The 22,480-nt window shown below is 37.5% G+C and overlaps 1 protein-coding gene across 4 annotated transcripts; it reads left to right on the top strand.

Moving 5' to 3' along the window:
* Positions 1–1,583: 1,583 nt before the first annotated feature.
* Positions 1,584–20,579, top strand: LOC579280 (rap1 GTPase-GDP dissociation stimulator 1-B). 4 transcript variants are annotated; one of them, XM_030979106.1, is made up of 17 exons: positions 1,584–1,712; positions 5,346–5,392; positions 6,214–6,312; positions 8,322–8,456; positions 9,411–9,536; positions 10,386–10,538; positions 12,388–12,516; positions 13,431–13,556; positions 14,230–14,391; positions 15,177–15,311; positions 16,030–16,167; positions 16,753–16,878; positions 17,433–17,535; positions 18,202–18,365; positions 19,166–19,248; positions 19,409–19,614; positions 20,256–20,363. In XM_030979106.1, the coding sequence occupies exons 2-16, from the start codon at positions 5,389–5,391 to the stop codon at positions 19,577–19,579; spliced, it is 1,854 nt and encodes a 617-aa protein (XP_030834966.1). In that variant the 5' UTR covers positions 1,584–1,712; positions 5,346–5,388; the 3' UTR covers positions 19,580–19,614; positions 20,256–20,363. The 4 variants fall into 4 exon arrangements, with proteins under 4 accessions (XP_030834966.1, XP_030834967.1, XP_030834968.1 ...); XM_030979107.1 differs by having other exon boundaries at positions 1,584–1,716; XM_030979108.1 differs by lacking the exon at positions 19,409–19,614 and having other exon boundaries at positions 1,585–1,712; positions 19,166–19,294; positions 20,256–20,579.
* The last annotated feature ends 1,901 nt before the right edge of the window (positions 20,580–22,480 follow it).

Genomic DNA, 22,480 nt, shown 5'->3' with positions numbered 1-22,480 from the left:
AGCATTAGGGCCTTTGGTAGGGTCCAGGGGGCAGAGCCCCCGGAAGCTCGGGGTTTTAGGCATTTAATTACGGTCAGATGAGCATATTTTGATACCTTTATTACATTGGCAGGTCACTTATTTTTCTCTCTCTCTTTCTTTCTCACTCTGTAACATACTTTTTCAAAAAGTTAGGGGCTCGAGCCTCCGAGCTCAGCCGTTTTGCAGACCATGACATAAAGGCTTCTAAGTTGGCATATTTTTGCCCGACGGTAAATATTTTGGAATTTCTAATTTTCCAACAAACGCATAAAAACGCATGACTTCCAAAAAAATTGAGAAAAAATCATGTCATTCCAGCAAAATTTGTAAATCACTGGTATCGAATAAGAAATAACACCCACCCACCCCCCCCCCCCCCCCCCATCAGTACACCAGCGTTCAGGGGCTCATGTCTTCTCACTATAACAACAACAACAAATCTTTCCCTCCCCCCCTTTTTTTTGTTACAAGGGGGGGGGGGCGGCGGGGCCCTCCCCCCTCCTGGATCCGCCACTGGGAGCCGGGGGGGGGGGGGAGAAATAATTGCCTCCTTGTCAGTGAGGAATACTTGCCCTCATACTGTCGTAATGTATTTTAGAATCCATTTCATTTACATATCATAAACTTCCCCCTTTTCGTTGTAATTAATCAGAGTTGAGTAAGAGATAGAGGGATGGGGTGGAAAAGGAAACGATGGTATTTCTTTGAACTTATAGATATGCACAACATGAAGAAGAAGAAAACTTGATGAGAGCGACATGTATAGAGGAGAATCAGGAGAGGCAACCAAAATCATCAAATGATTGATGCCAATGACATTGATCACATCTGAATCTGTTCTGTTCTTGGTTCTGATCCACAATATTGGGATATATTGTTGTCCAAAAAGAACTTTATCGTTTAAGAGAGAGACGTCGTATCACTTTAAAAAAAAATACTTAATTCCCATCACTTTGGAGTTGTACTTGTAGGAAGGGACTATATTGGATCCCTATATTCCTAGAGTCGGATTTTGATGCAGGGAAAATGTAAAATTTATTTTTCGGGGGCTACTTTTCAAGCTTGCCTGCCTGAAAATAACATTCTAAAATTTAATTTGCATTGAACTCTATGTAAATTTATGGGGGCTCTTTTCTGATTTTCGGGGGCTTTGGGGGCATTTCGGGGGCTATTTCGCCCCGAGCCCCCGTGTATTTTTTTCACTGTTTTGATTGCGAGCCTCTTTTAGCTAAAGAGCAAAGATTAGCAAGATGACTCACTCAAGCGGAGAACAGTATGATCTGTGACTGCATTTTGTTGCAATTCATCCATTAGTGTGCAGTATTTAGGACTTTAGGTGCACTTTGTTTTAATTGTGATTAAAAGTAGAAATTAAATGTTTAAAGTAAAGCATGTAACTTCATTTTTAAACAGTCAAATCATGCCATGGCCATGTTGATGCCAAGGTCTGTATCGTAATGTAAGACTAGCCATCACTGAAATCCTCTGCAAGGGAATAACAGCACTAAAAAATGTCTGCACAGCCTACAGTAATGAACGCGTGTAAGTCATCTTTCAAGAGAGTATCCTTTACCGAAGTACTGTGTGCATTGCAATGATCAGAGTCAGACTGGAGTTAAAAATCTACCATCAGTATCTGAATAAGCAGGAATTATAGAAATAGCGAATCTCATCTGCAAGCAGATAATAATGTAAGTAAGTTAGTTGTTAAATTGTGGTGTCACGAATATGTTACAAAGTTGTCTGTTGTTGCTCCGGTCTTTTAATTTGACTTTGGACGGGCTGTTGCTGCCTTCATTTTTCATACAACCTTTTCAGTTCAGTGCACAGCACAGCCACAGCTACAGGCGCAGGCTAGGCCTGCATCCTGAACATGCAGAATCCAGTGTAGGACGGTTTGATCATGAACATTCATTCAATGTGATGGGATGGGCCGGCATGGCATTCATTTAGTTGTGCTAAGTGGGATTGGCTTGGCTTTCGAAAGACTGCAGCCAGTCATGATCATGCCAGTGCCAGTAAACTTGTCTAGAAAAGTCTAGACCAAGAATTTCTAGTCTAGATCAGTGAGATCTAGTACTAGAATCTACTAGTAGGGTGTCTGAACGATTTTTCAATTTTCAATTTGGGATCGTTTTTCACCATTTTTGTTTGATATTTAAATAAAAAATGTTATCAGAATAATACATTTCAAATTTCAAGTCTCACCGATGTTTCTATCAAAAGTTACAGCCCCTCCAAAACGCTGGTATATTCATATCATTTTGGTCAAAATCGACGAAAAAGACGTCCACGCAGAGTGATGTTGTTTTGCTAAATTCAGACAAACAGCTGTATCGCGCGATATGCAAGCGTATGCATATAGTACGCATGTTGCTAAGCCAATGCGCGACTTGCAGCTTGAGCCACGCTGTCTCCGCGATATGTGCCATTGACTAGTATGGTTGGCAATTCCCGCCGTAGAACCCGGAAGTGAATACACGTTGTAGTCAATGGCAATATCGCGGAGACAGTTGTCTCCGCGATATTGCCATTGACTATAACGTGTATTCACTTCTGGGTTTATCGTGCGAATTGCCAACCATAATTTCATTCACTATAATGTGTAATTGAATTTGGGGTTTCGTTCGTGCGCGAAGATGTTACGCGATGTAACCATGGTTTGGACTGAGCGGAGCGCACGCCCCCTAATTAGCTGATCCACCAAATAGCGGGAAGGGTAATTTTAAACTGTTATCAGTTGCGATCAGACACCCTACTACTAGAATATAGACCAATAATACGGCAATGGACTCTATTCTAGGCAATGATTAACTCCAGGAAGCTCCAACACCGGTGTTGGAGCTTCCTGGAGTTAGGCAATGATGAAACTAAAGTAGGGCCATGCCAGGGGCGCTGGTCCGAGAATGAGAATCGTCTCCGTAAAGGTAGGGTGTCTGATCGCGCACCCGACGTTGTGTGCTAAAATTCTTCCCATAGAGATTACACGCATCCCTATGCAGTCTACGTGCATTGCGCAACCATGCAAAAAAAGTCAAGTTTTTTTTTTCAATTCAAGATTCAAACCTTTATCTGTTGTGATCCTGAAGGTGATACTCAATAAATGAGGTGTCATATGAAAGAGCAGGTGAATTCCAATATTTCCAAAGGGGCATAGCCCCCGAAATTCTAAAAATATCTTGGTCAAAACAGCAATTTAAACATTGTGTCCTGGCTAACTCTGAGGTTTGTCACTTTTGAGATATGACGCCCCGATCAATAAGTAGTCCCAGTCCTAAGGAACAATTCTATGTGTTTATATTTTCGCTAGCCCCCAGGGATCACAACTGATAACAGTTTAAAATTACCCTTCCCGCTATTTGGTGGATCAGCTAATTAGGGGGCGTGCGCTCCGCTCAGTCCAAACCATGGTTACATCGCGTAACATCTCCGTGCACGTTGTCTCCGCGATATTGCCTTGACTACAACGTGTATTCACTTCCGGGTTCTATGGCGCGAACGGCCACCCATACTAGTCAATGGCACATATCGCGGAGACAGCGTGGCTCAAGCTGCAAGTCGCGCATTGGCTTAGCAACATGCGTACTATATGCATATGCTTGCATATCGCGCGATACAGCTGTTTGTCTGAATTTAGCAAAACAACATCACTCTGCGTGGACGTCTTTTTCGTCGATTTTGACCAAAATGATATGAATATACCAGCGTTTTGGAGGGCTGTATCTTTTGATAGAAACATCGGTGAGACTTGAAATTTGAAATGTATTATTCTGATTACATTTTTTATTCAAATATCAAACAAAAATAGTGAAAAACGATCCCAAATTGAAAATTGAAAAATCGTTCAGACACCCTAGTAAAGGTGGACAGACACGTCCTCAAAATTAAAATAAGGATCGATCGTCGTCATTTTCGCTGACGATTCTGATAAATTCTGATCCGGACGATCCTTATTTTCACATGTCCGCGTCTATGAGGATAACCTGGTTTACGCAGACGATCCTCATTCTCGGACCAGCGCGGCACCGCCCCTACTGATTATAAATGATGCAAACATGGATGATTGTAAAGCCTTAAAGGCAACATGGAAGTCATTAAGGTAATTATGAAACACTCAGACAACAAGTACAAGCCTGCAAGGTTCTTTGCAAGATAGCCTCAAAATCTGTAGTTTGTACTAGTGAGTGTTTCATAGAGACTACAAGCAATTAAAGTGAGCATGTATGCTCAAACGTATGTGAGAGTTTCATAGCAAGATTGATGGCTAACATGGTGTACCCACATGTTCGGTGTCCGGACAGATTGGTTATCGGGACAGTTGATTTCAAGCAGAACTAGACAAGTAGACATTCAGACCACATGCACAGTTTCAATAATTCTTTCATGACTCTTGTTTGACTATAGGCCTACTGAATGATTGTAATGGTACATGAATGTAAGGGCTGTTTGATGCATAGTTTTTATTTAATCCATATACCGTGCGTCCCCCAAAAAACTATACACTTTTGAAATGGCTGCCGAATAAAATGATTCTGGGGGAAAAGATTTATATTTATGGAAAGCTCATAAACTCAACTTTCATATGACACCCGAAAGTCTGAAAATTATTCATGCTTGGGTGAGCACTGCTCACTGTTGTAAAGGGTATAAAAATTAGGTTGCGCAGAAATTAGCCTTCCAATTTGTGAGAGGTAAATCCTTTGGATTGATATCGATATCGATAGTTGAAGTTCCGGGATGACTGAGCTATACGAATACAATATTGATCAGTCATCCGGGTACTGGCACTGCACTAAAGATATCAAATACACTGATTTATTGTACCACTTGGAAGCCTTATAAATAATTGCTTCATCTGCATGTGCATGTTCTTTTCAAGTACATGTACTTACCGGTACTATTTTACTTCTGAAAATGTATATGGAAAAAAAAAAAACAGTGCAAAAGGTGATGGGAATGCTGAAGTCAGAGTGTATAATGTGATCTCATTTAAAATGTTAAATCACTCCTTTTGTTGTGATGATGATTCAAAGGTTTGATATTCCCTTATGATTGTTGATTAATTTTTTTCTCAGAAATTTCATGTATTTTTTTTTCTTTACATTTTTATCAAAAGTAGCTAACAATTCAACTGCTTTAATATCACTGTCAAAATGATATACAGTAACTACATTATTTATAAGTTCCTTCAATACCGGTATGATGTTTTTTTAATGTTTTTGTAACTCAAGAATGAAAGGTGGACTGTTTGAAGGCTTTTTTTTATGAATGATGAATTTGTACTCAAGTGTTGGAATTTTGTCTCCATTTCTTTCCTCATACAGACCTTCATTCAGAATTTTCAATTTGAAGGAGATCATTGATATCATGGGTAAGTGATGAATGTGGAATGATGGACTCTAGTAGTTTAGCTGGTAGAGATGCACTCAACACACAGACAGTGCTATCAGAGGCGTTCAATAGTAATTCCTGCCCAAGATCTTTCACAGTAGAAATCACCATAATCCAGACTCTGTGCTTCTCCAATTTCGTATTTTGCTGCTTTTCGATTACACAGAAATATCAAGGAATATATTAACATTAACAATTATTGAGTTAAAGGCAAATTTACATCTCCATAGTGTAACTTGTTTGTTTATGTTGCATGTCTGCTCATGAAGATTACATCAAGTTTGCAAATCAAAAGGGAAGTGAGAAAGGAGATTAATTAAAGTACAGTGTTTTGTAATATTTATCCATGAGTATCAACAGATGCTTGGGTTCATTCATTTGGTTTGATACATTTTATATCTTGTCCATGATTTCCATAGGATTTTACAGTGAATATACGTTCACCTGATGAATTAGGTCCATTACTTCACTCTGTCAAGATAGGAGCTCAGTAGCTTGTGGCGCAATAATCTGACGGAAGCTTGTTCATTCATACATTAATATTAGTAGTATTTTTTTTATAACTGAACAAGCAGTTGCACATGAAACTTATTTACATGTACATGTATATCCCAACCAGAATATTATTTGATTGAAATTGTCAAAAAAATTGCTCACATTAAATCATTATGATTAGTATAATCATGGAGAACTATTCTGGTATGTCTTTTTCAGTACTGGTTTAGAATTTGTTTAAATATATATTTTTTAAATCAGTGTAAATGCAAATGCAAAGGATTTTCCCCCTCCATTATTTTGTAGATGGTGTTACAGAGGCCCTGCGGAAGCTGCAAGTTGACTCTGACAGTTCTACTACTAATGGATGTCTAGACTGTTTGCTCCAGGCACTGCAAGAAGATGGTCAGTAGAAATACAGGAAATTACGTATTTCTCTCTCTCTCTCTATCTCTCTTTCTCTTTTGTTCTTTTCCTCTCTCCTTCCTTCCTCTCTCCTTTCTTCCTCTCTTCTTTCTTCTTCTCTCCGTTCTTCCTCTCTCCTTTCTTCCTCTCTCTGTTCTTCCTCTCTCCTTTCTTCCTCTCTTCTTTCTTCTTCTCTCCGTTCTTCCTCTCTCCTTTCTTCCTCTCTCTGTTTTTCCTCTCTCCGTTCTTCCTCTCTCCTTTCTTCCTCTCTCCTTTCTTCCTCTCTCCTTTCTTCTTCTCTCCGTTCTTCCTCTCTCCTTTCTTCCTCTCTCTGTTCTTCTTCTCTCCGTTCTTCCTCTCTCCTTTCTTCCTCTCTCTGTTCTTCCTCTCTCAGTTCTTCCTCTCTCATTTCTTCCTCTCTCCGTTCTTCCTCTCTCCTTTCTTCCTCTCTCCTTTCTTCCTCTCTCCTTTCTTCCTCTCTCCGTTCTTCCTTTCTCCGTCTCTCCTGTTCTATCTTCTTATATCTTACCCCTTTCTCTCCTATCTCTTTCTCTCCTTCCTCTATATTTTGCTTCATTCTATTTCTCTTTCTCAATGGGTATGAAGCATTTAGTGGCAAAAATCTCCCAATTACATTGTACTGTACATACATCTTGATGTCCATGCAAACATTTTATGAGTGAGATGAAATCCCCCCCCCCATTTTTTTTTTGGGGGGGGGGGGGGTCAATGGAAACTATATTCGTTACTCACAGAAGTCCCAGGTAGTAGAGGGTCAAGTTTTATGTGTCTTTATCTATACTACTCATGAGACCCTTGAAAGTTTATTGCACTTTAACCACATCCGTTACTTCTGCATGCAAGTAATACCAGCATGTATTCTCTGGATAAAGTGGACATTTATGTGGTTTGTGAAATAAACGTCAAAAGAGTTCAGCTTAAACCAGTTACAAGTATTTTATCATCGAAGCTTCTCCAGAAATATCGACATTTTGTGGTACTTTAATATTTATTGCCAATTTAATGAAAAGTGCTGGTATTGGATGAGATATTTATATATGTTACAAGTATGTTACAAGACCAGTCAGCAGTCTGCTCAATCGTCACATGAGTTCTTTTTGGATTTGCCAGTAGTGAAATTTCAATGCAGCAAATATTGTTTTTCCCAGAACTCTTTTGGATTTATTTTGGAGCTTTAATACTTCTTTGCTAGTACTGTACCACATTTTGAGCCGCTAGATGGTACTGTGCATGCATTCCTACATGTACATGTAGCATGAACCTTTGATTTGTGTGGATTATATTTTGCACACTTGGGATCGTTACAGATTCCTACATGTATATATCCATGTGACATCGTATTTGTTCTGTCTAAATCATGTGTAAGTGAGTGTTGTAGGCAAAAGGTTAATTGTAAGGCTGCGATGAGTACTTGGATACTAGTAATCGCACTGTATGCATGTACTTACATGTACATGTAGCATCATTCTTGAGGTAAAAATCTTATCATTATTGTGACCACCTGCTTTGAGACATGTACATGATGATGGTGTAAATTCATCCAGTTACTGCGATCTAGCATCGTTTACCTTGTGAAAATATTCTGTAAATGTGGAGAAAGACAATACATTTTCAACCCCAAGAAAGATGATAAGATCATGTACATGCATACCGGTACTGATTTCAGAAAGTGACCCATTTCTTTACAACAAGTTTTAGATTTTTTTAATTTATTTATTTATTTATTTAATTTTTTTTTTTTTTTTTTTTTTTGGGGGGGGGGGGGGGGGAATACAACTGGATTTGGATATCTGTCATGTTATATTCTATGCCTAGATATCTATATTTGCTGTGATATCTATGTTTATTTTATTATGTAAAGTTATTTGTAAAATGTGAACAAAGCAAATTTCCATTGGGCAATAAAAATGAAATTTATTGAATTTAATTGATATTATTAAAAGCAACATACACATCACAAATTATCTTCTTTTTCTTCTGTCTTGCAGCTCTTGGTGCTACTACAGAGATGGTAAAGAATGGTGGTGTCAAATGTCTTCAAGATATTCTATCAAGATCGGAGTCAGCAGCACCGAATCTTCTTGCCAATGCTGCTAAGATTGTAGCAGAAATGGCCAAGCATGGTAATGATGTACATGTCTTTGATTCTCAAATCACAAGCATTTACATGTAAATCCTACAGGTGAAGGATGATATAATTGACTGAAATTGTAATAATAGCCAAGCATGGTATTAAGTATATTTGTGCTTCTCAAATCACAAGCATTTAAATCCTACAGAAGGATAATGATTGACTGTAAGTAAACCAGGCTTTTCCTCTCATAGTAGCATCTTCATTATATTTCCCTGTTACATTTTTTTAACAAACTATAACAATGCCAGTGCTCTTAAAGGTAAAGACCAGTTATGGTCATGCGATTGCATTGTGAAAGAAACGTTGTGGAATCGATCAGAAAAGGTTGATCATCTAGCATCTAGCATCTGCAAGGTTCTGGAATCATCAAAATGATAAGAAATTTGGCCCTTTCTTTGTAAATTTACAAGCACTATACACAGAAAGATGTATATGGGACTACCTTATATCTCTCACAGACCATGAGAGAAACAAATTTACCAAATATATGAATTAGTAGGCGGTTTCCCGGCAAATTTTTTATCATCATGTATTAGTCAAAACATATTCTTTCACATGATTGGTAATGAGAGCTTCCATTGCATTTTTTGAAATTGGGGCGTTTCCAATACTGGTCTTTATCTTTAAGACTTTAGCAGAAATAGCCTGGTAAGTGGCAATCTGATGGTCAAGATAAATCAACATTTTGCCTCAAGTTGGCCTCTTTTTTTCTTTGTTACATTCTTCTCCCAGAATATTTATTAACTTATTGGATTATTATCGAGAGACTTTCCCTTTTGAAAAGAAAAAAAAATGTTGCTTTTCAACTTCCCTTTGTGAGATTAAACATTCTCTTTCGTGAAGGTCAAAATAAGGCTAGAAACTCCCATACTTCGTAAACAAATTTTTATTTTGGATTGTTTCAAAGTGATATTATTTAGAATTTGTCTTGTTTTTAATACAGAGGAGATCAGAGAGCCATTTGTGGAGGGTAACATCATTCCACCCCTCTGCTCCTGCTTGCTAAGGAAGAACTATGATGTAGTGGTACAGGCTTGTAGAGCGCTTGGAAACCTTTGTTGTGATTGTGGTAAGTCAACATTCACAAACATTGCAAATGATTCTGGTAATGATAAAAATTAATTCTCACAGAATCCAAGAAAAATTACACTAAATGGTCAAGATTACGAATAAATGACATGTGCCAAATGATTTTGGTAGAAAATCTATAGTGGCGGAGTTATGAGCACAGAGAGATAAGGAAGTCAAGGTAAGTATGCCCGACAACATGTGCTTATTAAAGGTAATACAAAGTTTTGGGAAATTTTGAAAATTGGGTGGATAGTGAATCTTTACAATTTTGATATATTTGGATGCCCCTGTGGATGTATTATAAGCACTAAAAAACTTCTGTTTTCAAGAAAAATTGAATATAAAAATTTACAGGTGCTCCCGGTAAATGTTGATAAATTTCAAATAGCGCCTATGGCTGTACATTGGTAGCTGCGACCATGACGATCTCAGAATATGTAGTTGGGATATATAATTTCCAAACGGGAATAGCTTATCGGTTAGTTTTAGCAAAGAAATATTGTTTCATAGCTAAATTAATATCTTGACCTTCAGAGGGAGCTATACAACATAAAGAGTTTATTATTTATAATTTCATATCTTTTGACTCGATTTCAACCGCGACAACGATCACTGAATATTGTAAGATCGCATAGGCTTCCAATATGTTCATTTGAACCAAATTCATGAACCCATACCAAAACTTTGTATTACCTTTAAGAAAAGTGAAATGATTTTACTGTATGCATGCATGAGATATAGTGGTGATCAATTATGTGAATTTTATCAAACCAAGGAATATTTGCTCCTTAATGCATGTTGATGTTGTCATTGCTGATATTTTGATGATTTTTTATTGATTATTCAGAGAAGGCTCGGGAAGCTCTGTTCCAAGGAGGAGGTCTTGACAATCTGATAAAACTCCTTGAGGAAAGACTATCAGACCTTGAAGACAATGATGACAACCAGGCTCTATGGAATGCTGCATGTGGATGCTTAATGAATGTCACCTATGATAGATGTAAGTCTCTAGCATGATTGGAATTAAACGCATTTTATACAGTGTAACAACCAAATTTTTCATACCCCTGGTAATTTTTTATTTTTTATTTTTTATTTTTAAATTTTGTTTAATGTGTGTTTTTCGTAACTCAAGAATTCAAAGATGAACTGATTGGATTAGGGCCTTTGGTGAATATTTTTACATGTAAACTTTAATATGTCACATTATCAAGATATATAGGACAAATCATTTGTTAACATACTTAAAAATTACAAAACTTGGTATTAAAGGTTTTGAATAATTTAGTCTTTAACTGTATACAACGTCTGTATATTTGTTCATGTTTTCATAATACTAGTACCAATTGTTGCGTGAATGCTTGCGATAGCAGTTTAAAAGATAACATTTAATTCTGTATTGAATACTCTTTATAGCACTAGTGAAACACTAATTGCTAGAATAAAAATATGATCACAGAGACTTCAAAAATATCAACCTCAATTTCAAAAGCCTTGTTCTTTACCTACTGAAACATTACAGTGACATATTACATAATCATAGTTTCTATAGGCAGCACAAAAAGGTATTGAATTGCCCTTGAATTAGTTTTATTGAAAATCTTTGTGATCGTGTTAACTGTTAATTTGTTGCATAGTTTTCTTTTTGGAATATTTCAAAACAAAGGACTGCTAGTGAAATAGTGTACTGTATGGTAATTTTATATCTCTCTTTTAAGGTGGGGTTGATGGGTACGAAGATTGCGGGGAGGGGGGGGGGGGTGGGAGCTCTGAGTAACTTGTTCATTGTCAAATCATCTATATATGATAAATCTTAGCACAATCATTGGTATAATTAAGCACAGTAATATTCAATGTATCATTGGGAATGTGAGTTTAGCGTTTCTTTTTTAATACCTGGCAGGTCAAACGTAATGCTGTCCATTAAGGCTGTGCACAACAGTGTAATGAGGTACCCGAGTACACTCCCAGGCTCATAAGCGAATACTAGAATATTCGGACGCCATGTTTTTTTTATAATTTTTTATAATTTTTTGAAATTTTTTGATTTTTTTTGAATTTTTTTGAATTTTTTTGAATTTTTTTGAATTTTTTTGATATTTTTGATTTTTTGATTTTATTTGATTTTTTTGATTTTTTTGCCACCACCATACCACTCGGCAGTTTCCCAGGTCCCTCGCCAAAAACGCATGCAATTTTACTTCGAGTTGCAGTTGAAGGCGCCGATTTAAAAAATAATATTAACAGTAAACAATGCTGTTTTAAAAACCAAAGATGGCAGAATAATCCATTGTCCTCCGAGTCCAAACAGAAATCTGGACATTTGGTCCCAGTTTCTGAGTGGTGAGTTTGATTGTGCTCGAGTTGGGAAACATTTTTACCGACGGTACCATGCCAGCGGCTGCCGCTCTCCCTGGCAGGGGTAAGCGTGGGCCTGGACATTTAAAAAAAAAAAATTTTTGCGGCCGAATATTCGGATACAAGAAATCGTACCCGAGTAGTTGTCAACCGTGCGGGTACTCGAGCATTCGACTACCCGTCGCAGCCTTATCTTACTGTCCATAAGTTGATGGTTCTTTGTATAACTGCAGCACTTGGTAAATTATATACAGTAGGCTTGCGGGTGCACCATGTGAGAGAGAGGGAGGATTGAGGAGTCCTGAAAAGGACTCTCTGTAATCTTTCTTGAGGGTTTGTAGTCCTGAAAAGGACTGTTGGTGTAGTCTTGAAAAAGACTGTTGGTTGTCTTTCTTAGCTTCTAGTTCTAAGGAGAACTATAGCGCTTGGAGAGGATGAGTGGCGGGAATGGTTAATCCTGTAAGATTATTTTTTTCTCATGAATTATTCAGCGGATATCCAGAAGGCTGCGGTATCTCTAGGAGCCATTGATCTCTTGATTACACTGCTGAAGAGAAACGAATCTGACATAGGTCTGTGTGGTACAGCTGTCATGTGCTTTGGTAATCTGGCAGAACCAGGTTGGTATTGGAACTGTTTTAACAAATTCTTCATGATCAACTTCGTAAAAAAATTGTTATTTTGATGTTGTAAAGGAAATGGATTTCAAGAAAAATTTGCCTGTCATGATTCTTAATGAGCAAAATGGTAAAAATACAGATAAAATTTGAAGAAAAACATTTTCAGTAAAAGGTACAATGCCCTCATTCCTTTGTTTGGAGCTATCACAGTGTTAATGCCCTTTTGGTTCTAAACAGACAATTTGTCCTTAAAGGTAAAGACCAGTTATGGTCATGCGATTGCATTGTGAAAGAAACGTTGTGGAATCGATCAGAAAAGGTTGATCATCTAGCATCTAGCATCTGCAAGGTTCCGGAATCATCAAAATGATAAGAAATTTGGCCCATTCTTCGTAAAGTTACAAGCACTATACACAGAAAGATGTATATGGGACTACCCTATATCTCTCACAGACCATGAGAGAAACAAATTTACCAAATATATGAATTAGTAGGCGGTTTCCCGGCAAATTTTTTATCATCATGTATTAGTCAAAACATATTCTTTCACATGATTGGTAATGAGAGCTTCCATTTCATTTTTTGAAATTGGGGCGTTTCCAATACTGGTCTTTACCTTTAACACACAGATGGGACTACTAGCTCATTTTCTCAGCTATTGATCATTTTCTACTAGTGCCACTTACTCACATGGCAAGAAATGAAATCTAGTGAGAAAGTTTTTGGTAGCCTAGCTGTTTAAAAGTAGAAACAAAGTTCTTAGAAAAATTAATATTGAACGTTGGTTAAATTAAAAACAATTTTGTTTTGTTTTATACTTTATCTGACACATGCTCTTGTTGAGGCTGTATGCACCTATCGTATAATGAGCTCATTTGCATCAATCATTTGTATATTGTTTTCTTCTTCTTTAGCTGATACGCGACCGGCCTTTGTAGGTACAGAGGCAGCGAAGTGCATGGTACACGCCCTGGAGAAGGTGTCTGGTGATGACCAGCTGGAGGGTATACTGGAAATCATTGCTTCGCTCATAGAAAATGGTGACTACAAAAAAATACATTCTATCTGTGTAATTTGCGGTAATGTCCTTTGGCAAGATTTTAATCTACAATTGCAGCTCTCCTCCCAGGTGTAGTAAATGGGTGTCTGGTAGGAAGAAATACCATGAATGCTCGAGGGCCTTGTGGTAGCTCAGGTGAAGCCGGGGTAATGATATGATTGCAGGGCCCTCAGGGAGAACCGCATTAATTCCGATTAGGCTACCCTGGGTAAACAAGTCATATTATTGTTATTATTAATATTGTTGTAATTGTTATTAATATAACAGCTTTGTAAGGAAAAAAAGAAGATGTAACCATTTACATCATTCTTGTATGGAATTAGTTTAATCAGAACAGCATTTAAAGCCCATCAAATGTTCAATAATCAATTGTTTCATTATCCAATGATAACAAGTACGAAGAAGCAAATTTGTGTAGAGTATGTAAAGTCAAATAGCTTTTGAGCCTCCAAATGCTTGATTATCTTGTTTTACAAAGTTTAGTGTAGTTATGTATGATCAGAACTGATTTTAAAATTCTTTTCTTGAATTTGAAACCCATGCCATAGTCTAAACCTGCTAAAAAATCTGTTGAACCTCATTTCATTTCTGATATTATTATTATTACCTTAAAAGTGAATGAGTTGATTCTTTATCTTCTCTACATGATACAGATGATATGAAACTTGAGTTTGCGAAGGCTGGAATCTTAGACACACTGTTGGATATGTTGACTGCTCGTACTGCATCCTGGACGTCACAGAGCACACCTAAGATAGAGGAGTTCGATGCAGTAAGGGTTTCCATTGACCTACTGGTATTACTACTCACTGGAGGTAGGCTTATAAAGATTGTATTGCTCTTAGTCCCAAAGAAAACATTGTTTCTATTTATCAATTTCATATCTCACTTTTCATACACCATATACACAGAAATTATCTATACATTTCATGATTAATGGTATTTTAAAGTAACTTCATCACAGGTTATGGACTATTTGTTAAATTGTATTTTAAAGTGGTGTGGTATCGAATGCAAATGTAAAGTGTGGTGGTTTAAGCCTCTGTGCGCGCTTTTGGGGTTATTCTTTTGCAGGATATTAATGTACATTTGCCACCCTCCACCAAGTTTGGTAAATGGTAACTTTATAGGAAGAAATACCTTGCATGAATCTTGTGAGCTCCAGAAGTGAGTAGCCTAAGGAAAGCTGATGTGCTGTTTGAAAGCTTGTGCGCCTTAATCATCACGTGTGGAGGACTTGAATGGTTTACAAGAATCGCATATCACATTGGCTCAAGTATAGGCCCATTTACACAGCCCAAACACCCCTTTGAAAAACCATTCTTTCTTGTTTACTGCCTTTTACACTACTACATAAACCTAAAAGAAACTGTCAGTGTATGATAATTGTGCACATGCACCAGCTGCCCTGCATGCATTAGCACTGAAGGTAGGAGAGTCATGTGACCAAAACATTGACAAAAAACAACAGAATACTTGCTTGCAGTGTAACTGCAGCTTATGTGTGATGTTCCAGTGCTTAAATTTTATGTTCTTAATTGTACTTCAAAAATCTCTTTCACGGTGTGTCTCATTTTTGAGTTATCTTCTTTGTCTACAGATGAGTGCATGGCGTATATATTCCAGGAAGGAGAGGGTTTATTCTTTAGGAATGTCATGGATACATGGATGGCATCTCAAGTAGAATACTTCCGCATATCTGCTGCCCTCGCTATAGGAAACTTTGCTCGTAATGGTGAGTTTGCTCAATGTCATTGAATTATTGATATTACTGATACTATCTAAAAATTTGTAAGGGCTGTGATGCAAGATTATCAATGCTATCGATAAATGTTACAAATAAGGTTACCCCAAATTATAAACGGCAAGAATGCTAAGAAAATTACAAACTGTGAGTGATGCATTTTCCAACAAAATTAGTAGATAAATGGACTATTTTTTCATCTGCTCTTGCTAAACAAATAAAGAAAAAATCCCCAAAGAGCGGATACTTATTAACACACGCATAGATACATGTTTTATTGCTTTGCATGTAACTTCCTGGTACATGTTTTCAAGGATTAAACTATAGATTCATACACAGTGTGAGACCATTTTTGTTTTAGCTTAAAAATGTTGAAAGTCTCCTTTCAGATATCAAAATATTCTGAATCAATGAGCAAACATTGACATTCCGGTGTGTTGGCTCAGTCAGTAGAGCGTCCGCCTCACAACCGGGAGGTCGTGGGTTCGAACCCCGGCTGCGTCATACCAAAAAGACGTTAAAAGACGGGAGTTGCTGCTACCTTGTTTTGGCGTTCAACAATAAGGGATAGAGCAACGTCGATCTGGCGCTGCTCAGTGGCTGCCGGGGTTACGATCAATTGGGCAAAAAGAATTTCCATTTTCGGTTTAATAAAATTTGGAGTGGACTTTAAAAGATTATTATTATTATTATTGACATTCCTTTTCAGATCATAACTGCATTAAGCTTGTCTCGAGTGGCATTGTTCCCCAGCTACTCAGACTTCTCAAGCCATATGAAGGGAAGGAGGTAGACACAAGGTTGACACATGCTGTACTCAGTGCTCTTAGAAACCTTGCTATTCCAAGTAAGATCCACTTCACAATTCATACCTGAATCCTGGCTTATAAGGAGTTGCAATCGATTCAAGTCAATGAAAATTTAACTGTAGATTGATATCAATCGCATTTTGTATAAGAGATTGGAGCTTGTAAATTAGTGTTTGATTCAAGGAGTCATGAGTGATTTAGTTCAATCAAAAATCATTTTAAGGCAAGGGCCAGATGGGTGGTATTCTCAAATTGGTTTTTATGATTGTCTTAATGGTTTGTTTCTTCGATAATTGAAAGTCCATCTGTAAAAAACATATAAAAATTTCCTTCAATTATAGTGTTTCTCATTGAAACCTGTATTAGCACTTTATCCACTGCTGATTGAAGTACTAGACAGCTCACTTTTTAGGAGTATCTGTTTAACATGATTTTTATGTGGGTCAAAAGTTGACTGTGGTGGTCCACTCTTTGTTCTATTAGTTGACTGAAGCTGGCAAAGAGTTAAAGGATTTATACACTGTACATATATAATAGTTGTCTTGTCTCCTTTGAGCGGCCTTTATATATACAAGGTTCCACTGTATATTACATGCAGTAAATTATTTTAATTTTTGTCACAGAGGTGAACAAGTCTATAATGTTGAGCTGTAACACACTAGATGAGATTCTGCCTTTGCTTCAGTCTGAGATGCTCTTTGTGCAATTCAAACTTCTTGGGACTGCAAGGATGCTGGTCGATAGCATGGGTAAGCATGAGTAGTGCTCAGTTTGGTGTTCAATTTTACCTAGGAAGCTTAAGTTTGAGGGAAAATTTGTGTATGACTTTTTTTTCTTTTACTAAACAAAGAGCATAATTTTTCTTGGGATATCCAATTACCAAATTGGTATCTCTCACACAGTTCTGAACTGTTTGTCATCTTAGGGATGTAATGCACTAGACCTCTTTACAGCAATATATTTCTGTCATCAGTTATTGAAATATTCTAATCATCATTTCTCACTGCAGATTGCTACAAGTTTTCACAATTTTGTGCTGTTTTGTTATTGGTAAAGAATTACAAATTCAGGTTGCATATAACCCTCTACATTCTGACATATGTTCGTATACCATTCTACTGTCTATGTTTTTGGGGATAGATTTAATCTCAGTAAAACCCAAAAGGCGGATAATACTTTCCAGGCTGAAACACACCATGAAAAAATCTTGGTGAAAACAGTTTTAATGAAATTTTAAACTGGGGTATTTCCCAATTTGTAAAAAAAAAAAAAAATTGAATGTTGCTTCTCTTTTGTTTTACAGCTGAGACAGCAGTTGATCTAGGTCAGAGGTCAGAGTTCATTCAAAGGGTCGTAGAGCTTTGTGCCTGTGAAATACATCCTGGGGTCAGTGGAGAGGCAACAAGGTATGTCTGTTGAAAATGATTGGATTTCTATCAATCTTCAGTTTTACATGTACAGAGTTGCAATTGATAACTAAATCAATTGTGTTTGATTTAAACCATTTCTACTCGACCGGATGGATGAATTTCATATGTCAGTTCACTACTAAGATTTTGATTTAGGGGTAGATTTTCTTTAGTTGTAAGATGGAAAATTATTGACTGCTCATGTCTTTTGAATGAATCATGACTTATGAGGAAACAGCTCTTAGAGATAAGCTTGAGTTCTGGTAATGGAAGAAAATAAATTCTCACAGAATCCAACAAGGTTCACACTGAATGTTTAAGATTGCTAATAAATGTGCTAAACGATTTTGGTAGAAAATGTACAGGGGCTTAGTAATGAGCTTGAAAAAGGAGGAGGAAATCAAGGTAAGTAAGCCCGACACCATGTGCTTATAAACAAAGGTCACTATTTGCAAAGGAGAGTTGTGGTTTTTATTGAAGATGATTTCTAGCAAGTTTTTGTGAGTTTGTTTGTATTTAACTGGTTCAAACAATTAATCTACTGCAGGATAAACAATCCAGAATGAATTATAACCATGTTCTCTCGACACATGATTCCCATACCAGAGCTCAAGATTAGCTTTAAGCTCCAACATATTTTTTGATCTATACTTTAAAAACCAGACTTCTGGCATCATTGATCAAGCATTCTGGCTCCACCAAAGTGATGGAAACCATCGTCCAGCATGGAGGTTTACCTTGTCTGGTTGGCATGGCAACGTCAGAACATCCGCTGATGCAGAACGAGGCTCTGGTTGCTCTAACGCTGATAGCTGCATCCCATCTGGGTAAGATGATCATCATAAATGTTGTTGTTGGGGGGGGGGGGGATAGTTTGTGTTTGTGTTGACAATGTACACAATGAAATGATGATGATGGTTATTGGATCACTGAAGTATAAGGAATTCAGAACCAGGAATGCCACTTTGGAATTGCATAGGTAGAGCTCGAAAAATCAAGCTGCAATTTTATTCAATCTGTGAATAATAATAATAATAATAAATCACATTTATAACGCGCCTAATACATTGTTTCTAGGCGCAGTGGTGCTGTTGTCCCAGCAGCACCACTGCGAATACAAAAGAGAAATAAAGGGATCATAAATACTTGAACAATGTTTGCACAAATAAATGATGACTTGGACTCTACATCCAAATATCAACTATGATAATAAAAGCTAAAAGCCTACACCAAATTAAATGTATCTGCTTCAAGCTCGATATATTCTAGCATTAAATCAACACACAACTGAAACCAATATCTGAACTCCTTAAAATGTACAGTGGAACCTCGTTATAACAAACTCACTAAGACCAAGGAAACTTCCAAGCTAAAGGTATCTGCCTCTCCTGAGTGCTAATGGTGCTTATATGTAATATCCCTAAAATGTCTTAGGGAATTCAGTGTTTTAATCAGTGTGTCAATTGAATAGTTACAGTGCGTTGTATCGTCAAAGAAAAAGATATTATAAAGTACAATTTTATTGGATGCTCATTGGCTTGCAATTACAATGTATCTGTTTGTACATTAGTGCGCATGATGGTCTTATTTCACATATTTTTGTAAAACGTAATTCTCTTTCCTCCAGAATCGGCTGAATCGACATTACTGGAATCTAAATTGTTGTCTACAATCAAAACCATACTGCAAGAGACGGCTTACCCTGTGGAGGTCCAGTGTAACGTCCTCACATTGGCTGGCTTTCTTACACAGTCAGGTATGTTCTTATTCAGTCCCCTAACCCTGTGGGGGTCCAGTGTAACGTCCTCACATTGGCTGGTTTTCTTACACAGTCAGGTATGTTCTTATTCAGTCGTCTTACACTGTGGAGGTCCAGTGTAATGTCCTCACATTGGCTGGTTTTCTTACACAGTCAGGTATGTACTTATTCAGTCCTCTTACACTGTGGAGGTCCAGTGTAATGTCCTCACATTGGCTGGTTTTCTTACACAGTCAGGTATGTTCTTATTCGGTCCTCTTACACTGTGGAGGTCCAGTGTAATGTCCTCACATTGGCTGGTTTTCTTACACAGTCAGGTATGTACTTATTCAGTCCTCTTACACTGTGGAGGTCCAGTGTAATGTCCTCACATTGGCTGGTTTTCTTACGCAGTCAGGTATGTTCTTATTCAGTCCTGTCCATTATTTCACTAATGTTCCCTAGAATAATATCCTTTTTGGCAATACATTTATCTACATTTGCCACTCTCCACCCAAGTGAAGTAAATGGGTACCCAGTAGAAAGAAATATGTCAAGTCAATTCAATTTTATTTCGCAATATAAAAATCAAAATATACAAAGTAACAGTAAATTTTAACTATGTTTACAAAGGTTATATGCGGGGCTTTCCATGAAGGTTGCGAAAACCTGTGAAGTTGGATCGCCCACCCCTATGAAGATCATGTCAAACAATCAAAGTTAGGTATTTCACTAGATGTAGCATCAAGTCACAAACTCAAAAGAAAGAGATTATGATGATATGTCACTTTATATAGCACAGCTGCTGTATGAATAAACGCTACTGCACTGAATACAAAGCATCACATTGTAACCCCTGCTGTAGCTGAGCTGCCATGCAAAGTCGCTTAAGCAATTTCTTGCCACCGGGTACTATTTACTTTAACTGGGAAGCTCAACATTTGAGACCTGTGTTCTTTTTGCTTTGTGTACTTTGTAGCTTCTCTGAAGCAAGCCATGGTTGAACAGCAGCTACCGGAGACGATTGAGACACTGAAGCGCAGCAAGGAAGAGCCTCTGAGAGCCAAAGCAGCAAGCATCAGCCAGCACTTCACTTGAACAAAGCTCCAACTCAATTACACAGATCATGTACTTATACAGGCTTTGGCCATGCCAGCGATGTTGATTGGATTCCAGGTCAAAGGTCAGATGCATCACATTGCCATGGCAATGATATTGAGAAATGTGGTACTATTTATAAGAAAGGGAAAGGACGTTGTCCGTCGGTTTAGCCCTTGTATGTGCAATAGTAACTGATGTCAACAGTATATGCAAAAGTAAGCAAGAATTTATACATGCACTTGTAGAAAGAGGGCACTTTTATAAGATCATGCAAACAACAAATTGACTTGCGTTTAGATGTCGCGAGAGGAGAAAGTCGTTACTGAATGTATTGGAAACATATGGGCCAAATGAGAAAGACTTGCCAGTGAAAGGTTCTGTTATTTGATGCAGTTTGTTAATCAAATAGAACATGGAATTTGAGAAAAGCATGATATAAGATAGGTTATGCATGGCAAATGTATCGCAGTATTTGAAGCATTTATACAAGATATCACTGTGTCGGTGTATTGTCCACGTTCCTTTTTATATAAGCGTGTTCTACCAAAGAGTCTTGTCAACAATGTGTCCTATCTTGATATATGGAACTGCATAACAATTGTCTGTATTGTTTGTGGTATTATGTGTGTACACAAATCTATGTAAAGTAGGATAGATGGCATTGTCTTGTACATTACACTGCAAACAATGCTCATTGAAATTAGATTTCTTGTTTTCCTTCCTTGGGAGGTAGTGTCGATCATTTGCAGGCTCACTTGAAAGTCGTGTCTGAAGAAACGTACCAATCTTCACAATAATCTTCACATATATAATACAGAACTTGTAACTTTTTAACGCTTAGTTCCCCTCTTCCTATGTTTTTTCATTTTTTTTTCTTCATAATAATAATAGTCCACTCCAAATTTTATTAAACAGAAACGGAAATTCTTTTTGCCCAATTGATCGTGAGCCCGGCAGCCACTGAGCAGCGCCAGATCGACGTTGCTCTATCCCTTATTGTTGAACGCTAAACAAGGTAGCAACAACTCCCATCTTTTAACGTCTTTTAGTATGACGTATGACGACCTCCCGGTTGTGAGGCGGACGCTCTACTGACTGAGCCAACAATCCTTTACTGCATTTTCAGGTTTTCTTCCAAGGTCTTTTGAAACATGGATGAAGCCGATATATAGCCTGGGGGGGGGGGGGGGCAAATAAGCCCTAAGATAAGATCTTGGCCTCGAAACAGCCGATTGTCACAGTGCATTTCAAGGAATAATCCTACCAGGTACCCATTTACCTTACCTGGGTCAAGTGTGGCAACTGTAGATTTATGTCTTACCAAAGGACATTCTTGCCGCGGCGGGACTTGAACTGCGGATCTTGTGATCCACTGTCCGGTGACTTGCCCACTCGACCACGAAACCTTATGTACTACTTTTACTTATGTATTTTATTGTTTTTGTTGTTTTATTTCATTTGACCTCCAAAACAAACACCTAAACCATATACAATACTAACTAACCAATGTTTTTTTTAATATCTTTTTAAGCAAAATGATATTTCCATGTTTTGTTACTCAAATCACGAAAATGAGTGATTTGGGGGGGCTAACATGCAAATACGGTAGGTCCAATTTTTGACAAATTTTGTTTCAAAAGATGCGCAAGATCCAAAGAAAAAAAGTTGTAAAATTTCAGCGCAAGATTTATTTGCGTTAAAAAACTATTGCAAAAAATGTATAGGGGAGGAGGGGCTTATTAAGCTTATTAAGCCCCTCCCCCAGGCAGGGGGACAGGGTTAAGGCAATTTGTTACTTGTTACTATGGTGTGATATTTGTTTAAGAATAAGCAACAAAAACAACAACAAAGATTATTGATCCAGCCCCCCCCCCCCCCCCCCCCCCCCCCCCCCCCCCCCCGAACAAAAGTGCATAACTGTCATGCATTTTTAATAACACTTTTGATGCTGTTTGTTGCAAATTCTCAACTTATATTTTTTAATGCATTCCAATTCCAATATCTTGTTTGCTGCAAAATATTTCCTGTGGTGAAACATGCAATTCCAGAAAAGTTTAGGGCATTATTAAGAATCATTGATCCACTATGCAAATGGTTGATGCT

This window comes from Strongylocentrotus purpuratus, unplaced genomic scaffold, assembly GCF_000002235.5.
Source record: "Strongylocentrotus purpuratus isolate Spur 01 unplaced genomic scaffold, Spur_5.0 spur5_scaffold_10, whole genome shotgun sequence".
Lineage (NCBI taxonomy): Eukaryota > Metazoa > Echinodermata > Echinoidea > Camarodonta > Strongylocentrotidae > Strongylocentrotus > Strongylocentrotus purpuratus.
This window is presented reverse-complemented; position numbering and strand designations above follow the sequence as displayed.

Excerpts from the sequence above, each read along its gene's own strand:
- LOC579280 (XM_030979106.1), top strand. Across the intron at positions 10,539-12,387 it reads GAATGTCACCTATGATAGAT|CGGATATCCAGAAGGCTGCG; the intron begins GTAAGTCTCTAG and ends TGAATTATTCAG. Across the intron at positions 15,312-16,029 it reads AGGAAACTTTGCTCGTAATG|ATCATAACTGCATTAAGCTT; the intron begins GTGAGTTTGCTC and ends ATTCCTTTTCAG.